Genomic DNA, 16,791 nt, shown 5'->3' on the forward strand with positions numbered 1-16,791 from the left:
CCACTGAACAAAAAAAATAGTGGCATTAACACCACTTTGAGAAGAGGACAAAGTATTAAGAACAAATGTTATGATCAACATTCAGCAACAACCGCAGCACTGTAGTTAAATATGAACAAAACAAAACGTGAGAGAACATTATTCAACTCCACTGATGGCTCATGAGCTAAGACTTTGCAAATCCGTCATTTTTCTGCATGTGACTTCAGTAAATAGGAATGGTGACAAAGCCACTATCAGTGCTGATAGGTTTAACGCATTAATTCTTTGCCATTCTATTCTGAATGTACTTCACTTCATGTGCAAAACACAAATCACATGACAATCTGCTCAAGCAATCAATCCCCTTAAAGTCTTCTACTGTTTCCGACCTCAAGCAGGTCACACATCCTGCCGGGACGCCTCAGAGTCGACCGGGTCGGCGTGCCGCTCACAGCTCCTCACTCTCCAGCATGGTTTCGGGAGGGGAGCTGGAGAACAGGAAGGGGCTGTTGTCCGACGTGGGGAAAGCAGACTTGATGTCGAGCCCCTGGTCAGTCAGAGCGGCGTAGCGGCTGCCTGTGCGCGGAGCTTTCTTCATGGGGGCGGGGATGCTCTGATGCCACTGTGCTGGAGTTGCAGCAGATAGCTATTATTACTACCTCAAGTGTTGTGCTGAAAATGTGGCACATTTCTGTATCAACCTATACAGAATATTTACCATAGATATCAAGTCTGCAGGTGCAAGACGCAATTCCAGCCTCGTTTTTTGCCGACACTGTGTACCAGCCGGCATCATCTTTAGTTGTTGGTTGGATGAGGAGACACACATATCCTGTGGCATCCTGGGTCATGCTGAAATGAATAGATAATGAAGACATTTCATTACGCTGGGCCCTGAAACAGCTACAGGAGAACCATGGAACTCCTACTAACCTGATTCTGTCCCTAGTTCTAGGAATGGTGTCATTGTCTTTCTTCCAGAAGATGGCAGGGGGGGGCATACCCACCACCCGACACTCCAGCCTGACGGGAGTCCCCTGAGGAATACCCATGTTCTGCAGCTTCTCCACAAACTGAGGAGGGTGCTTTGTCTCTTTCTCTAAGGTGAAATAATTACTAGTATTATTGGAGCTTCTAAACCGGGCCCAGGACAACACGTTTAAATGTTCAACTGAATCCTAAATGAGTGTGATACATTATTACTACAAGGTATTTGTCTGTTTCTAGTCCTTACCCACAACTTTCAGTTCTAGACTAAAGGAGCTCTGCCCTGCTTTGTTGTTCGCTATGCATGTGTATGTGCCGCCGTCATTCTGCGTCAGAGGGTCAATGACCAGGGAGTGGATGCCATTCTCCCGCACCAGCAGCCTGTGGTAAAGGTCCGGATAGATCGGCCTCCCGTTGACCAGCCACATCAGCTCTGGGTTGGGCAGCCCACTCACCTGGAAGACAAGGATGGCTAACAATAAGGTGAGGCACAAAAAAACATTATTTTAGTGATTGTATTACAAACCAGGACCTACCTTACAGTCTAATCTGCACAGTCTCCCCTCGTGAGCCAGCATGTCTCCCGGAGCCTGGAGGAAGTGAGGGCGAAAAAAGCGCTCCTGCGTTTGATCACCTTCAACTTGTTGTACGCGAGCTCGTACCCTTTAAGGATAGGAAGACAGCACACACTTCGAAATTAAAAGGTAGGGTTGAGTTGTTTCTGAAATAATATTATTTGTTGAAATCCTCTACAGGTCCTGATATGTCCCCGGCCTCCATCAGTTGTCAGACAGCGCTCGTTCATGTGTGTTGGGGGCGTGGCTTTGACAAGAGGGCCAATGGGAGGGGGTGGGATGTGTCGGTTGCATTATTTCAAAGTGTAGCCTGCTATTTTTCGCCCTTCCAGGATTACCAACCCTAGCTTTAATCCATGTTCATCTTATTTGTAGTGCATGTTAGTATTTTGACATCGATACACAGAGGTATTCCTCAGTAGATCCCACTGCACACACTGTTGCTCACCTCTGAGAGTTAATCGGGTTCTGTTGGTTGCGGGGAGGTCCTGTTTGGACGATCAAATGACCCGAGCAGCTGATTCGTCCCTGATGATCATTAGATATCAAACACAGGTCAGATTTTGCAGCTCGAGAGAAGGTGCAGACAACAGGAAACGAAACCTGAGCGTGAAGCACTACCTGTGGATTAGCTGCCATGACGGTGTAGTTGCCATCATCGTCGCTGGTCGTGGACTCGATGTGTAAAACGCAGGTCCCGTCCCCCTCTCTTATCTTCTTGTAATGGACGTTTTTCCTTAAGATCTGCTTGCCATCCTTGAACCAGTAAACCTGAGGGGAGACGCCCATGTGAAAGATTAATGGTGAGTGGTGAAAATGTAAGAGCATGCTGTCTTTGTACAACACAGCGGTTGACCTCTGACCTTTGGAAGAGGGATTCCCACAACTTTACATGAGAAAGTGACAGGCACATCCTCCATGGCCTTGAAGTTCTTAAGTTTCTTGTCAAATATTGGCGCGATGCATTTTCCCGTCGGGACGTCGTCGTGCTTCACCTCATCATCCGACTCCTCCACTGGCGTTCGCTCCAAGCGGAATTCAACCTCGCTCATTAGTCTCTGCTCAAATCTGGACACTTTGTACTCCTGGAAACAGAAAACCACTACATTAAAGCGATCGCTGCAGGCGGTGTTGGATTACTGCATGCACCATCTGCCATTGTGTCTTTGTATCTCATCAAATATCCATTAAAATCAATGAGTACAATAACATGCATGCAGTATATTGTACATAGTAGCTTAAAGCATTGAGATGAGCAACAAATAGTCTTGGGAGCCATGAGACGCCGTGCTTCTATTCAGTGGACTGAAAGTAACAATCTATATCTCAAATCTTAGAAGGTACAAACTGCGACTTCAAACCAATTGATGACCAGGGTCATGATGTGTCATCTGTCTGACAGGTTCACTACTGGGGGGTAAAAACGAAATCTGCTTGTCCAACCAAACAAAGTAAATAAGGCTGAGGGTAAAACAGAGAACAGACAAAGACTAAGTGTAGAGGGGAACTGCAGAAGTGAGACATTTAAACGCCTCACTTGATTCATGTTAAAAACCTCTCGGTAGCTTTTTTCATCTGTTGGCTAGCAGAATGATACAAGTTTGAGGAGATTATTAAAGTTTGTGAGATGTTAGGGACAATATGCAGGTTTATCAGTTTGTCATAAAAGTGAAATAAAGTTTCACATTAGCCTTTTTGTGAAATCTAAAATGACAATGGGTAAGATAGGGCTGCAAGCTTCAGTTTACATATTAGCCTAGTGTATTTAAACACAATGGTATGTTTAGATTATTTCATGCAGGTTATATATTAGTTAAGAGAAGCTTGAATTCTTGATTAGAGTTATTTCTTAATCATGGTTTAGATATTTAGGTATATGAGATTATTGAAGGTTTTATGATCTCAGCCTGACAGTATAATAATGACCCAGACAGCCTTGAGCAAAGCAGAGCTTGGGACGGCAAGATCCTTGTACCTCATCATAGCTAAAGACAGTAGCAGGAATGTTTGGTCCAAGGGGTCTGCTCGCTGTTTTCCCCTCATTACTCAGCTTCTATGAGAGGATAGGGATGGATGATGAACACCAACAGAGACACACAAACTGTGCATACAAATGTATGCTGGTGGAATAACACACAAGCTAGTGTTACTAGCATGCAAATGTTGTTACGGTGCAATGACGTAGAGCGATGAATAACCATGAATGACAGGGAGGGAGTGATGGCTGCTGCTCTACTGAACTAATGAAAGTTATTAATCGGCTCCGAGTCAGCCTCAGCGATATTATGTGTCTTGATCATTTTACACTGTTAAATATCTGTGATCGTTCAAAAATGAATACACAAGAATATGGAGCTATAAAGTGTTATTTATTAAATAACTAAATAACTATGAAATAATCACATTACAATACTGGGGGGGAAATGTACAAGTTTAACAGTAATTCGTGAAATGAGTGAACGGTTTTTCAAAAATAGATCAGACTATATCTACCTATAATTTTCATGTATTCATATATCATAATTATTTTCATAGATATTCATATATCAATAGTGAAAACTTTGGGGTTCCATAGGAGACAAGTGATACTGCAGTCGGGCTGAGCAAGAAAACAAGAGATTTCTTTAATCTTGATTTAATTTTTGGGCCATATTGTCCATCATTAGACTGCAGTAAAGTCTGTGATTATTAAAAAGTATACTTTTAAATCCTTAAAAATTAGTGATCACATACCAATGTGTAAATAAACTTATAATTTATTGATATTAATGTTCATCAGTGGTCTAGTATGTAACTCAGCAGTGGTGTAACTGGCTTGTGTTGATAATTTTTCTTGGCTATTTATTAACAACTACATCACTGCAACTTAGAGAGTCAAAAAACAAATACCTGTTGATGTGCAAACTGTGGAGTATCATCTTTAAATCTAAGCTGTTTCTCGATGTCTTGGAGGAGAATTTCTCTGCTCCCACGAATGTTTTCGTTTGACGGCAGTTGCACCTTGGGTACCTTCCTTTGTAGCCTGAAGAGACAGATGGGAAAAGTGCTTTACATCATGTGTGATCTCAATAAACCCATGAGCACTGTAGTTCATGAGAGAGGACGTACCCCGTCGGAGCTCCCTTGGGCAGTCCCATTGAGTTTCTGGGCTGACCCAGGCTCAGCGACGGCAGGACAGAGCTGAGGAAGGCCACAGGGTTTTGGATTGGGCTGGGGGTGGAGCTGCTGGAAGTGGGAGAAGAGGCCTGAGGAGGCGACTGGGCTCGTATGGAGTACAAGCTGTTGGAGAACTGGGCTGACCCCGGTGTGGGCGAGGACACGAGGGAAGGCGGGCTGGTGGGGGACATCAGCACCCTCGTGGGGAAGATCCTAGGTGGTGGGGGAAATGGCGGGAGAGTTGGGGAGCTGGCTGCGGAGGAGTTGAGCTCAGCGGCCAGCTCTTGGAGGAGGGGCACCGGGGATTCAGTTGGGGAAGGGCTCCTCACTGGTGAGAAGGTCTGAGCAGCGATGAACTCTTTAGGCCGGGTGTAGTTGAAGGTGAAGGACGTGGCGGTGAGGTTCATGAGGGAGGCGTGGGTGCTTCTAAGCAGAGGAGTGGGGGAGATGATCTGCTGTGAGGCCAGAGTCGGACCTGTGGGCACCGTGCTGAGCTGTGGAGCGGGGGGAGAGGAGAACTGGAACGTGGGTGCATGTTTGGCGAGAGCTGCAGGGGACAGGTTGAGGTGGGAGGCGTGGATGGTGTTCATCTGGGTTATAGTAGCTGCACTGAGAGGAGAAGCTGTGTTCAGCTGTGGGGGAGGTGGAGGTGACGTCACCAGCGTAGAAGTCTTCAGCTGAGGGAAAGACAGAGGGGAGCTGAAAGTAGGAGCAGTGTTGAAAAGAGGTGAAAAGGTGGTGTTGAGCTGTGGAGCAGAGCTCAGTGAGGGAGCGTTGGGGGTGGTGAGTGGTGGTGCCGAGTGAGGGGTCTGCTGAGGGGCAGCTGTGGTCGTAAGTTGGGGCTGGAAAGATGGTGGAAGGGGTTCGCGGTGTATTCTGGGTGACCAAAGCTGAGCCTCATGGGAACTTGGGACCTCGGGCTGGACCTGGCTATGGAAGGTGGGGTGGGACTGAGGCTGAGCGTGGCTTGGGGTTTGGATCGGGGGTTCAGTCTCCTGCTGCTGCTCCATTAGGACTTGGTTGTGCAGGAGCCGGAGCTGGGCGGGTTCCCTGTAGGTCAAGCAAAACCAAAATAACAGATCAACCACAAAAAAATGACACTATACATGGTGAGGATGAGAGAGGCTCTGTGCAGCGCTCTCATAACTTAAGTTCACGCAGTAAACCCCTGCAGGAAGGAGCCAAAGTCTTTCCTTTTATGGGCCAGTAACAAGGACTACAAAAAAAAAGAATGCTCCTTCTCAAGACACCTTCAGCTTTCGTTATTTTATTAACATCAAATTAATGCAAATTGAATTAAACTAAATAAAACAGGAACAATTTCCATATTTATCTTTGCTGTTTTGAATCTATGATGCAAACTAAGAAAGCAATAGTGAACAGCTGATCAAATCATGCAACATTTCATTAACAGCTTTATCTGAAATAGTAGATAATCATAACTTACAGATAGAAAACACCATCCTTGGTTTTAGAAAGGCGGAAAGTCCACATCTAAAGTCTGCAAGCATTCATTTATGAATAGCAACTGATTACAGCTGCTGGTTGAGCCAGAGGAGGAGGAACCTCCCACCTCAGCTCATCTACTTCACTATGTTGGTGTGAACACTCAGAACATGATTCGGATCAGTGGCGGATCCAGGATTCCTCTACATCAGGGGCCATAAAGGGGCCGCAATTTACAAGGGGGGGGGGGGGGGGTGGGTTATATGTCCAACATCCATTTACAATTCCTGATTCAGTGAGGTGCACACTTATGTTATTCGCTCTATAGCTTTTATTCAAAGCCACGCGTCTTTGAATATATTTAGAAATGTTTTATTTATTCAAGCACATTGTGTTCAGCAACAAAGCTTAGAAAACAATAATTAAAAAAAAATGCTCATATTTATTATCAGTGCTGTTAGTGAGTAGTTTAAAAAAAGATTACTGAAAGGACAGGGGTCCTTCAGGGGCCAATCCGATTTCAGCTATGGCCCCTGTCCCCTGGATCTGCAGCCGATTTGGACAAAATCCTTTTTCCTCTCACTGTTTTGCAGCTTTGTGTTAGTTTCACTGTCAGTCTGTTTTTAGTTTTTTTACCGTACTCACAGTTTGGGTTTAGCCCGCACCGGGGGGGGGCCTTTGTTGGCTGAAGCCAGAGCATCATCTTCATCACACTCAGTGGATGCTTCGCTTTGCTCTTCCTCCTCATCCTCGGGCAGTTTGAAGTGCACATGTAGGCCAACTCTGGAGCCGGAGCGCGAGTGTCTATGGTTCGTCAAGGTGCCCGACTTCAGGCAGGAGTTCGGAGGAGGGTCGGGGAGGGGGACCACAACAGGGCTCCCATTCTGATGGTTTGGAGTCCCCTGAAGGGCCCCCTTAACTTTAGCACTGGTGTCAGAAGATGTCAGCCAAGGCGGGGAGATTTTCTGCTCAGCTGGAGTTGCAGCACTGAAAGGCTTCAGTTGTGAGAACACCTGTGTGACGCTCTGTGGTTCGGGATGTGCTCCACTGGATATGGGAGTGTTCTGGTAGAGGTGGAGAGGATCTAAGTTTGGGGTGCTGCTGCTGTGAGAGTTCAGGTAGGAGGTGCTGATGCTGCTGCTCAGGCTGGAGGGTTCCAGACTGGGCAGGCTGGTGCGAAACGGGTCCGGACGCAACATGCTGGAGCTCTGGGGATCCAGGCGAAAGGTGCTGGTGTTTAAGGGATCAAGGCGTAACGTGCTGGAGATGAGGGGGTCAAGGCGAATGGTGCTGGAGTGGGGCTTGATGCTGTTGGTCACCTCTGGTTGAAGGTTGACACTGGGAGCTGATGGGGAAGGCTCTTGGATTCGACTGGGATCCACTGTTAAACTGCTGACGGGCCTCACGTGGTTGCTGTTCCTACCATTGCCTTATGAGAGTCAGAGAAATGGACATACAGACATTTCAGCGAACTTTTATAGGAATATATGGATTAGAATATATGATAACTGTTGGTGTTTCTGATGATCAAAGCAGAAGTGTTACCTCTGACCCTCAGCGCTGCAGAAGTGGACACGGTTCCATACTTGTTGCTTGCTTTACAAGTGAACACTCCTGAATCTTCCGGTAAGACTTCAGCAATGACCAAAGTGCATACTTCCTCTGGAGGAAATGAATAAAAAAAAAACGGGATACTCACATAATCAGGCTGGTTTGGTGCGACTGCTTCATATTCATTTCTAAACTAGAGAGCGTCTTATTGCAATGAGGAAAGAAGGATGACTTGTGTTTTCTCTTTATCACTGGGGCTGAGAGACTCTCTGCAGCCCCGGCAGGTTGAAATGATCTGCCATGGTGGTTTGACACAGGATGAGAAACTGCCTTATATGGTTCAGAGTCAGGGAAAACCAGCTCTGGCTTATGTACAGAGGAACAGAAGCCTCCGCCAATGACTATAAACACTTCAGCACAGTAATATGTACACAGTGCAGCAGCATATACAGACAGACAGCTGCTTGAGTGCAGTTAACACTTATTTTATTTTGTGACAGATGAGGATTGCATGAAACACGTACCAGGTTCTGGTGGAGATCTCGGCTCTGGAATGGAAACAAGCACCCAAATCGTTTCGGATACTAATAAAGGGCAACCGTTTTAGTTTAGGCCTAATCAGCACTCATCTCATTATTATTTATATATATATTCCACAAGCAACATGATTTGCTATTTTAAAATGACATTTAAGAAATATAATAAATTATTTTTACAATCATCTGTTGATGAAAGACAAAAATCTACTGAAGATATTATTAGAAGCCAGTAAGAAAGCTGCAACACAAAAATGGCTACAGATGCATCCTCCAGCATAGACCGAAAGTCGAGTTAAAGTGAGAGAATGATTATTATATTAATATTATTTTTAAATGTGTGCTGGAGAAAAGAATGCGCATAGTTGGATCATTTAAATGTTATTATATGAACTGACATTATTTCTATCAGTATAACATCTGTATGAATGTGTATCAGACCTACATTTTGTTTGAACATGTTTGGTTGTATTTCTCTTTCCCTTAAAATGAAATATAAACAAATATATATTTATGTCACAATTATAAAAAATATTTTGAAATGAATGTCAAAAACGTTGTTTTACAAAATGACACCACTGACAGTATTCAAGCTGCAGTGACCTATAACCTTATTGCTATGTCAACATTTTTTATTTTTTTATGGCAATTTAAATTAACACTACTGGACTGGATTTAATATAAATGAATACATTATTTTTAACATTGAGGAATTTGGTTTTATATCTAATAAGAAAGGCAATCAGAGAGTTTATACGTCTGCAAAGGCCAAATAGTCCCCTGATGAAACCACATTTTAATTAACTAGATTTAGATTTTTACTTGGATTTGCACCAAATTGCACAAACTTATATATATCAGTATCTGAAACATGTCATGTCATTTTTCATTTTCTTATCTTCACACCAAGAATTGTCAGAATTATTAAACTGCGAGAACACAGAAATTTGAATTAAGCTGAATTAAACTAACGTAACTTAGATGCAGTTAAATCTTGATTTCTTGCATTGTAAAAGACAAGGCATGTCCGATGTGGCTGCAGGATAAATACATAAAATAAAAAACGATATCAAATGATAAAGCTGCCACTTTTAATATGTCAGCAGCAGAGCTTACTTTTCTGCAGGATCCTGAAAGCAGGGGAGTCCTCCATGGGTTTGCCCTCCCTGTACCAGTCCACTCGAGGTGACGGTGTCCCTTTCACAAGGCACTCTAGCACCACCAGCTGGCCTTCTGACACAAAGAGGTCTTGCAGGCTCTGGTGAGGAAAAGACATGCATCAATAAATATGGAGTAGGATATAATGGAGTGCAGCAGTGTACAGGCTTTTGAGAATGGTCCTACCTTTGTGAATACAGGGGCAGCCATCACAGCTTGCCCGTTTAATCCTTGTAGATAGTTGAGGTTGGAGGTTTGACTCTGAAGATAAAAAAATAGGTTGAAATATACTAAATGAATGTTAAAACAAACATAATGGAAGCAGGTGTTTTCAGCTGTTGTTACCTCTACTTGTTGTGTCTGAGTGGGAGCTGCCTGGACAGGATGCACTGATGGAGCCAGTGGGATCAGAGGCAGGGATGAGACGGTCTCTGGCTGCTGGGTTCTGGATGTGACTGGGACAGACGCTGACGCCTCCTGGTCTCCTGAACCTTCTGTGACCTCTTGTGTCAAAGTAGGAAACAGCTGGACAGGTAACACGGTGGTCGTCTCCTCCTGAGCAGGCTGTGCTGAGGATGCCACAGACGCTTTGGAGAGCTCGGGGACAGAAAGCACCGCGGTTGATGTCTGGACCAGTAGAGGAGGTTGATGAGTTGGTGGTGAGGAGAGCTCCACTGTTGGTTCCTCTGTTGCTGCTGCAAGTTCAGGTGTCTCAAACTCCTCCTCCTCTACAAAGACCGTTTGGCCCAATGATGATGGTAAAGTTGCAGATAGCTTTTCGGTTTTCAGCCTTTGAAAATCAAAGAAGGAAGCAAGGTGATGTTTAGAATTGTAATAAAGATTGTTCCGTTTTTACAATTCCTTAAAATGAGACTAAATAACAATAAAAACTCACTGGTCTACATGTTCAAGTGGCTGCTCCCCCTCAGAATCGGAAGAGGAAGCACCTGTAGGACGAGAGAACAAAGACGTGTACACAGGTCGTCTCTTTTACATGTAAAACTGATAATATGAAAAATAAATAAACCTACCTTCGACGTAGATCTCTGCCGACGTGGAGTCAGTACCATAGAAGTTAGACGCAAAGCAGGAGTAACGTCCTGTATCCTCCTCGAAGGCCTCAGCGATGATCAGAGAGTGCAGCTCTCCGTCGGTGAGGATCTGAATGTCGGGGCTGTTTTCCAACTCCTTGCCCTCACAAAACCACCTGTGAATTAATATATAGCAGAGAAAACTGCTCAGTGCAACTTAAGCATTGTAAGCTTTTTCCAGTGCTGCAGTTTAACAAGGTCCTGGTATTCTTTGGAATTGAAACTGGAGTTTTTAAACACCATAGTGATAAATTGAGCTAGGTTTTTATGAGGGAGTCCCAGTTTGTATTGCGTTAGTATGTGCAGAAAGGTGAGCATACAGCATATTAGTATAAGAATGGGGGCAGCTGTGAAGAAGAAGAACACTATTGGCTAATATATATAGATATAAAAATGCAAAATTTCAAATATTTAAAAACAAATTGGCATCATAAATGATAATAAGTAAAGTGATGCATTCAGGGTTTGTTAAAACTGGAAGATACATGCAATGCATTATAGGAGCAAAGAATAGTGAAAAATGACATATTTGTTTTCAAGAAAATGCCACATGGCAGCTTTAATGAAGTTGAATTATTATTATGAAATATTTCATAGAAATTACGTATTAAAACTTGTTTAAGAAAATAAAATGAGATAGTCATTTCAAAATCCTTTTGTGATGCCTTTTAGTGCATGAAAAAGATGTTGGAATCATTCCTTTAATTGACCAAGAATCCTGTTTAGATATTAAAGAAGCTCTTTGACAAGAAATAATAAGACCAAGATAGTAGCTTTTTAAACTCCCAACATATTAACTTCAATATATACAAAATAAAACACCACATATGAGACATAATATACAAAGACCCATAAAAAACAGCAGTTTGATGTCCTTCAATTGTCTCTCAATAGAAACAACCACATATTTTCTTCACTATATTATAGGGGGATAGTTGTCACCTATGGGTAATGCCTACCAATGCAAATACTTATAATAATACTGTTTGAGTGAGTTTATATGTGGATACAGGAGAATCACTCTCAGAAAACCAGTGAATCACACATGGACTGTTAGGTGGTGTGTGTATTTGTAATAAAATGGTAACATTCATTCAACATTTGAGTTTTCATCCTGTCCATATGTACAAATGTGTACAAATCAAAGGAAAGACAACATAAGTTCATGTCACGGTTTGGGCTCCACTACTGTTGAATGAGCAAAAATTCTCCATAACTGTGGGCCTCAAAACCATTATAACACTCTCATTTAACTGGGATTTACATGGGCTTCGATCTATGAGGGTATTTTAAAACGCTCCTGCCTTTGATTTACTATTTAAAACGCTGTCTTTACACAGTTGACTTTTCCTCATATTAACCTTCTGACATGGTTTCTCTGAGGCTGGTACTATGTGGCGTCTTTCCCAGTTCTGCCATTCAGCAGAGTTATGCAGGCCAAGAGGAAAAGGTTTTGATGAGCAAGGCCTATCCGTTTCCCTGTAAGACGAGACGCAACACCAGCACGCCACGTCAGTTCAAGGCCACGTCAATGGACTATTGATATTATGAAGATATGGGGCTGAAAATATTACATCTAAAAGGAACTTTGACTATTGTGTTGAAGTTATTAAATGTGTATAAATTAAATTATCAAATCTGTTTTTTTTTAATTAGTTTACCTTTGCATATTAGCGATAGATGCAACAAGGATTCCTGGCTGGATTCCCACCAGGTATCATCAGGTCAGCTAAATGAATCATCCTAGACCTAATTAATATTGCAATCTATTATTTTACTCTGTTTGTTTAGGCATAAATGAGCAAAACTCATATTAAAATATAGATACACTTGTAAAGTGGTATATGGAGGTTTGAGAACTTGGCCACACGTCTTCCCTGATTCTTCTCCCCACTTCAAACTTGCGGTCTACTGTTCTTTCAATAAAATAAGGCAAACAACAATTAAACCATGTGAGTCTGCCCGGCTCACAGCCCTTCTTAGCAACATCCCATGTAAGTTGCAGCAGGCAACAGTCTATTTTTTCGTTCTAAAACTATAATGGTAAACTTTCTCTGTGTCCTGACCAGCAACTTGCAGAGCAGCCTCTATGTCAGAGTATGTCTATTTTGAGAGGATGAGGCCTTGATGCTTTAATAAATCCAGCAAATAAACAAACAGGAATGAAGCGATGTGTTACCCTTTGGCACAACGTCATTAAGCAATCATAAATCATGCTCTGTGCTTTCATCGAGCTCAGATCACCAAGACCACGCTCTTTTTATAGTAAATACTCATCATACTGATAAGAAAGGGAATCCTCAGGACACAAACCAAGCGTCTCTTGGCTTCTTCACTAGCCTGATCTATAGAGAGATTTACAGTCTCTGATACTCGCTGGAAAGTTCATCCATGATTCTTGCTTGTGTCCTTTCTAATGAGTAAAGGTCTAAATTGAAAGCATGAAGTCGTAGAGGAGGTTGCTGCTCCTGTGAGTCAAAGTCCCCCCATCTCAGTGCACCTGTCGGGGCTATTTTCCCTCTAGAGATCAGAACCAGAGAGGAGATTCCCCCTTGGAGCCGGGGAGCTCTGCCTGGCCGACCCCTTCACATACGCACAGACACTAAACATAGAATTAGAATACACACAATGTTATTCTGTGACACATCAGAGACTGCACTAAACTGGAAAATGATGGGAAATATGAACCCAGCCAAATCTATTTTGACCCCTCTAAGTCACAGTCTCACAGTCTCTCTCTCACACACACACACACACAAACACACTAGCAGCATGGATAGAGCAAACAAGCACAAACATGAGTGAAACATCCTCCATGTTTACAGAATCAAAACCAAGCTTGAACCCAATTTTAATGAAGTGGAAACCATACAGAACGAACCAGTCCTCACTCTTTGAATATCAATGAGACACAGAGTCCAAAAATAAACCATATCAAGTTATACACCAAACGACTAAAACTGTACAAATCATCTTACCAGACTCCTCATGCTTCTATCTGTCAAGAGCACGGTCGCTTCCATTATCAGACGAGACCAGTGCTCGCAATGCCAGTCCAGTCTAAAAATGGCCGAGAGCTACATTCTCCCAGAGCAAGTATATGTTGGTGGCTCAACAATGTTCCGCAGGACAAACAAGCCCCTGCCCCTCTGTAGTCTGACAGCTCAGCCTCACTCATCCAGGCCGCTGTCGTCCTGGGAGGGAAACTGCACGTCCAGCCGTGAGGTTTAATACATATCTTATGGATTTAACATATCCAACCCTGAGCATTAACAAGAGATTACACTGTGCAGATGATTGAGTAGACCACCCTACGTGAATAAAGGTATCCAGTCATATGTAGGTACATTTGAGATGATCCATAATTAAGATGGTACCAAGCCCCCACACTTTGGAACTGTCTGCTCACTGAACTCAGACACTCCACCTCTGTACTTCTTTTAAATCTAGTCTTTAAACCTCTCTATTTCTGAAAACATGTAGGAATCATTAATTTGCATTCATTTTAAACTGTTTTTTTAATTATAATTTTTTGGGGGATTGCTTAATCTCGAATGTGGCTGAGGTCTTTTAAGCCAACTGCCTTGTCTGACTTTAAGGTTTTACTAGATGTGTTTTCCCATTTGTAGGTAAAGTGATATGTTTAAATAAAGGTTATTAATGTTTTTATTATTGTTGTTGTTATTAATTAGTATTATAACTATTAGATGCCAACTGCAACTCCTTTTGAGAAGGACAGAAAGACTGATGTGATAATTGTCCCTGACATATCACTGTCCACACACACACACACACACACACACACACATACATACACAAAAAATAGCAATACTGCATACTATAACTACTTATGCAGTATATCCTGCAGTGAAAAGCTCAGTTAATGTGATAATTATTTAAAATGTACTTAAAGTATCAAAATTTAACCACTTTAATTCATAAAAATGTCACAGTGAAAGCTAGGCTATTATATATCCTGTTATCTGATTATTGATACTTTTGTTTTAGTTTTTGTAGTTTTTATTATTATTTATTTATTATTACACTGTTTTATTGTTGGGCAGTTAAATCAATAATGATGCATTTATTTTATAAGCTCATATGTTTTTGGGTGACTAGGTTACTTACGTAACTAGGTGTGAAATATATTTAGTGGTTTGTCTCAGAGTTATTGTGGGATAGAAGTATTTCAGATTTATACTTGAGGTCAGCACAGGAATAAATCATTTGTTTACAAGCTCCTGTGACATCCTCCCAAAACAAACAGGTTTCCTTCACTTCACTGTGGAATCTCCAGGGCGAGGTGACAGTTGACACGACCTCACACTGGGCCTTTAGCTTTTCAATTACACCTAATTCAGTGAAACAAGATCTGAAAGCCTGGGAAAGTCTTACTATTCTCCTACCTAAGAAATATAAGGGCGCCCATGAGCAGAGACGGACAGATTTGTCTTACCGGACTTCAGGCATTGGGAGTCCTCTTACGATGCAGTCTAACTGAACCTTGCTTCCCTCTGCCACCTCCCTGCTTTTCAGTTTCTGGATGAAATGAGGAGGTTCACACGTGGGCTCTGCAGAGGAGGGTGTTTCTGTCAAGGCACAGGTTTCTGTTTGCTCCTCCCGCACCTCCTGAGAAACACAGTGGTACTGCTGCTCCTCAGGGACCCTGCAGTCCTGAAGCTCCACATGCCCGGTACCAGGGTCCAGTTGGACCTCTGGTGGTTGGCTCACAGCAGGACTGGGTCTCTCCTCCTCCTCCACTTCCACTGGCATGAGAGCACGCTCCCTGTTGTCAGAGCCGAGGGGATCAACCGTCCCATCGTTCTGGCTCTTGTTCTGACCCCTACTCCTGTGTGACTTGGATCCTCTTTGTCGTACCCTTTTGGAGCTGTTGGCCTTGAATAGAGAGGAGAGCTCCTCGATGAAGTCCGCTGCCTTGTTGAGAAACTCCTTCTTGGACTGGGTCTCCGGACCGTACGGGGCGTTCCTCGCTGATGTGTTGAAGTCGTTGAATCCTTCACCGGAGTCCCTGCTGTTCCTGATCATGTTGTCCTGCCGTGTGGAGGCTTTAAGCACCTTTCTTTCTGATGTGATTGTGTGTGTCGCTGGCAGTTCTTTGAACACAGGGGCAGGCTGGGTGAAGGGCACAGTGGAGGGGGCAGCAAGAGGAGCAGGAGATGGGTTTGGGAAGGGAACAGAAGGGGTTGTAGAGGAAGAAACTGAGACTGAGGAGATGTTGGAGGGGGTTAACGATGTGACAGAAGCCTTGACCTCTGCCCTCTCCTCAGGATGCTCATTTCCGATGGCCTGGCAGGCCAGGTTCACACTCTTATCCAACTCTTCCTGGCTGAGGAAGGCGGAGAGGTCTGGCAGTTGGGGATCATTACGGCCCACAGAGTCCTCAGCCTTGCCTTTGAGCGACCCGTAGATCTGAAGGCGTGTGGACGAAGCGTCTGAGCGGCTCATCTCGCTGTGGCGCTGCTGGGCTCGGGCCTCTGCCAGGTAGCTTTCTCTGAGGAGCTGTGACAGTGACGGTGGCTGCTCAGGATTTTTGTCTTGCATACTGTGGAGTGATCACAAGACACTCAATTACAAATTACATGACATTACATTTCATGCCTTTATCCAAAGCGACTTACAATAAGTGCATTCAACCATGAGGGTAACTAACTACCCAGAACAACAAGAATCCAGAAAGTACAATTTCTTTAAAAAGAATTCACTTTCCATCTGACAACACATGCCACAGCTTTTCAGAATTAACTGCTACCTCCGAAATAGGTCATTAGCTCCACTTGCAGATACTCTACTCACTATGAACACAGCCTTTCCGTTTTTTTTCAAGATTTACGGTGATATGACATTATAAAACAGCCATTTTTATTATTTCAAAACATTTGTTGTCCAAGATTTATCATTCACCGGCCAAAAAGCATTTAAAAATGTTTTTAATGCACCTGTCACAAATTCCAAGCTACTTGTATCTCAAAGTTGATTTTAACACAGTACTGAAAATTAAACCAGTCGCTGCATGAAAATAGGACGTTTAAAATCTTACACAATACAATAAGTACCAGAGTTGAACTGCAATGAATTGATTAGTTGAATCGAAAGAAAATTAAGTTGGCAACAATCTCATTGATAATTTCATTTTTTAAGTAAGATGTACAGGTTCCACTGATCCAGATGTGTAGATTTACAGTTTTATTTGTATTATCTCATAGGAAACAAAAAAAAATTGGGCTTTGGATCATTTTTTAGACAATTAAAGACGTCAGCTTAAGCTCTGGGAAAATTATTTTGTGATAT

General features: G+C 43.0%; 1 protein-coding gene across 1 annotated transcript; it reads right to left on the reverse strand.

The window, feature by feature from the left end:
• Positions 1-430: 430 nt before the first annotated feature.
• On the reverse strand, positions 431-16,044 carry mypn (myopalladin). The gene is given in 19 exon segments (XM_053436844.1): positions 431-609; positions 701-834; positions 916-1,081; positions 1,217-1,632; positions 1,993-2,072; positions 2,166-2,315; positions 2,408-2,629; positions 3,520-3,597; positions 4,434-4,566; positions 4,653-5,750; positions 6,792-7,575; positions 7,692-7,808; positions 8,222-8,245; positions 9,350-9,491; positions 9,578-9,652; positions 9,737-10,181; positions 10,287-10,338; positions 10,423-10,598; positions 14,939-16,044. Coding segments are annotated over 19 exon segments (5,577 nt in total).
• Positions 16,045-16,791: the final 747 nt, after the last annotated feature.

Source organism: Pleuronectes platessa, chromosome 12 (assembly GCF_947347685.1).
Source record: "Pleuronectes platessa chromosome 12, fPlePla1.1, whole genome shotgun sequence".
In the NCBI taxonomy this organism is placed as follows: Eukaryota; Metazoa; Chordata; class Actinopteri; order Pleuronectiformes; family Pleuronectidae; genus Pleuronectes; species Pleuronectes platessa.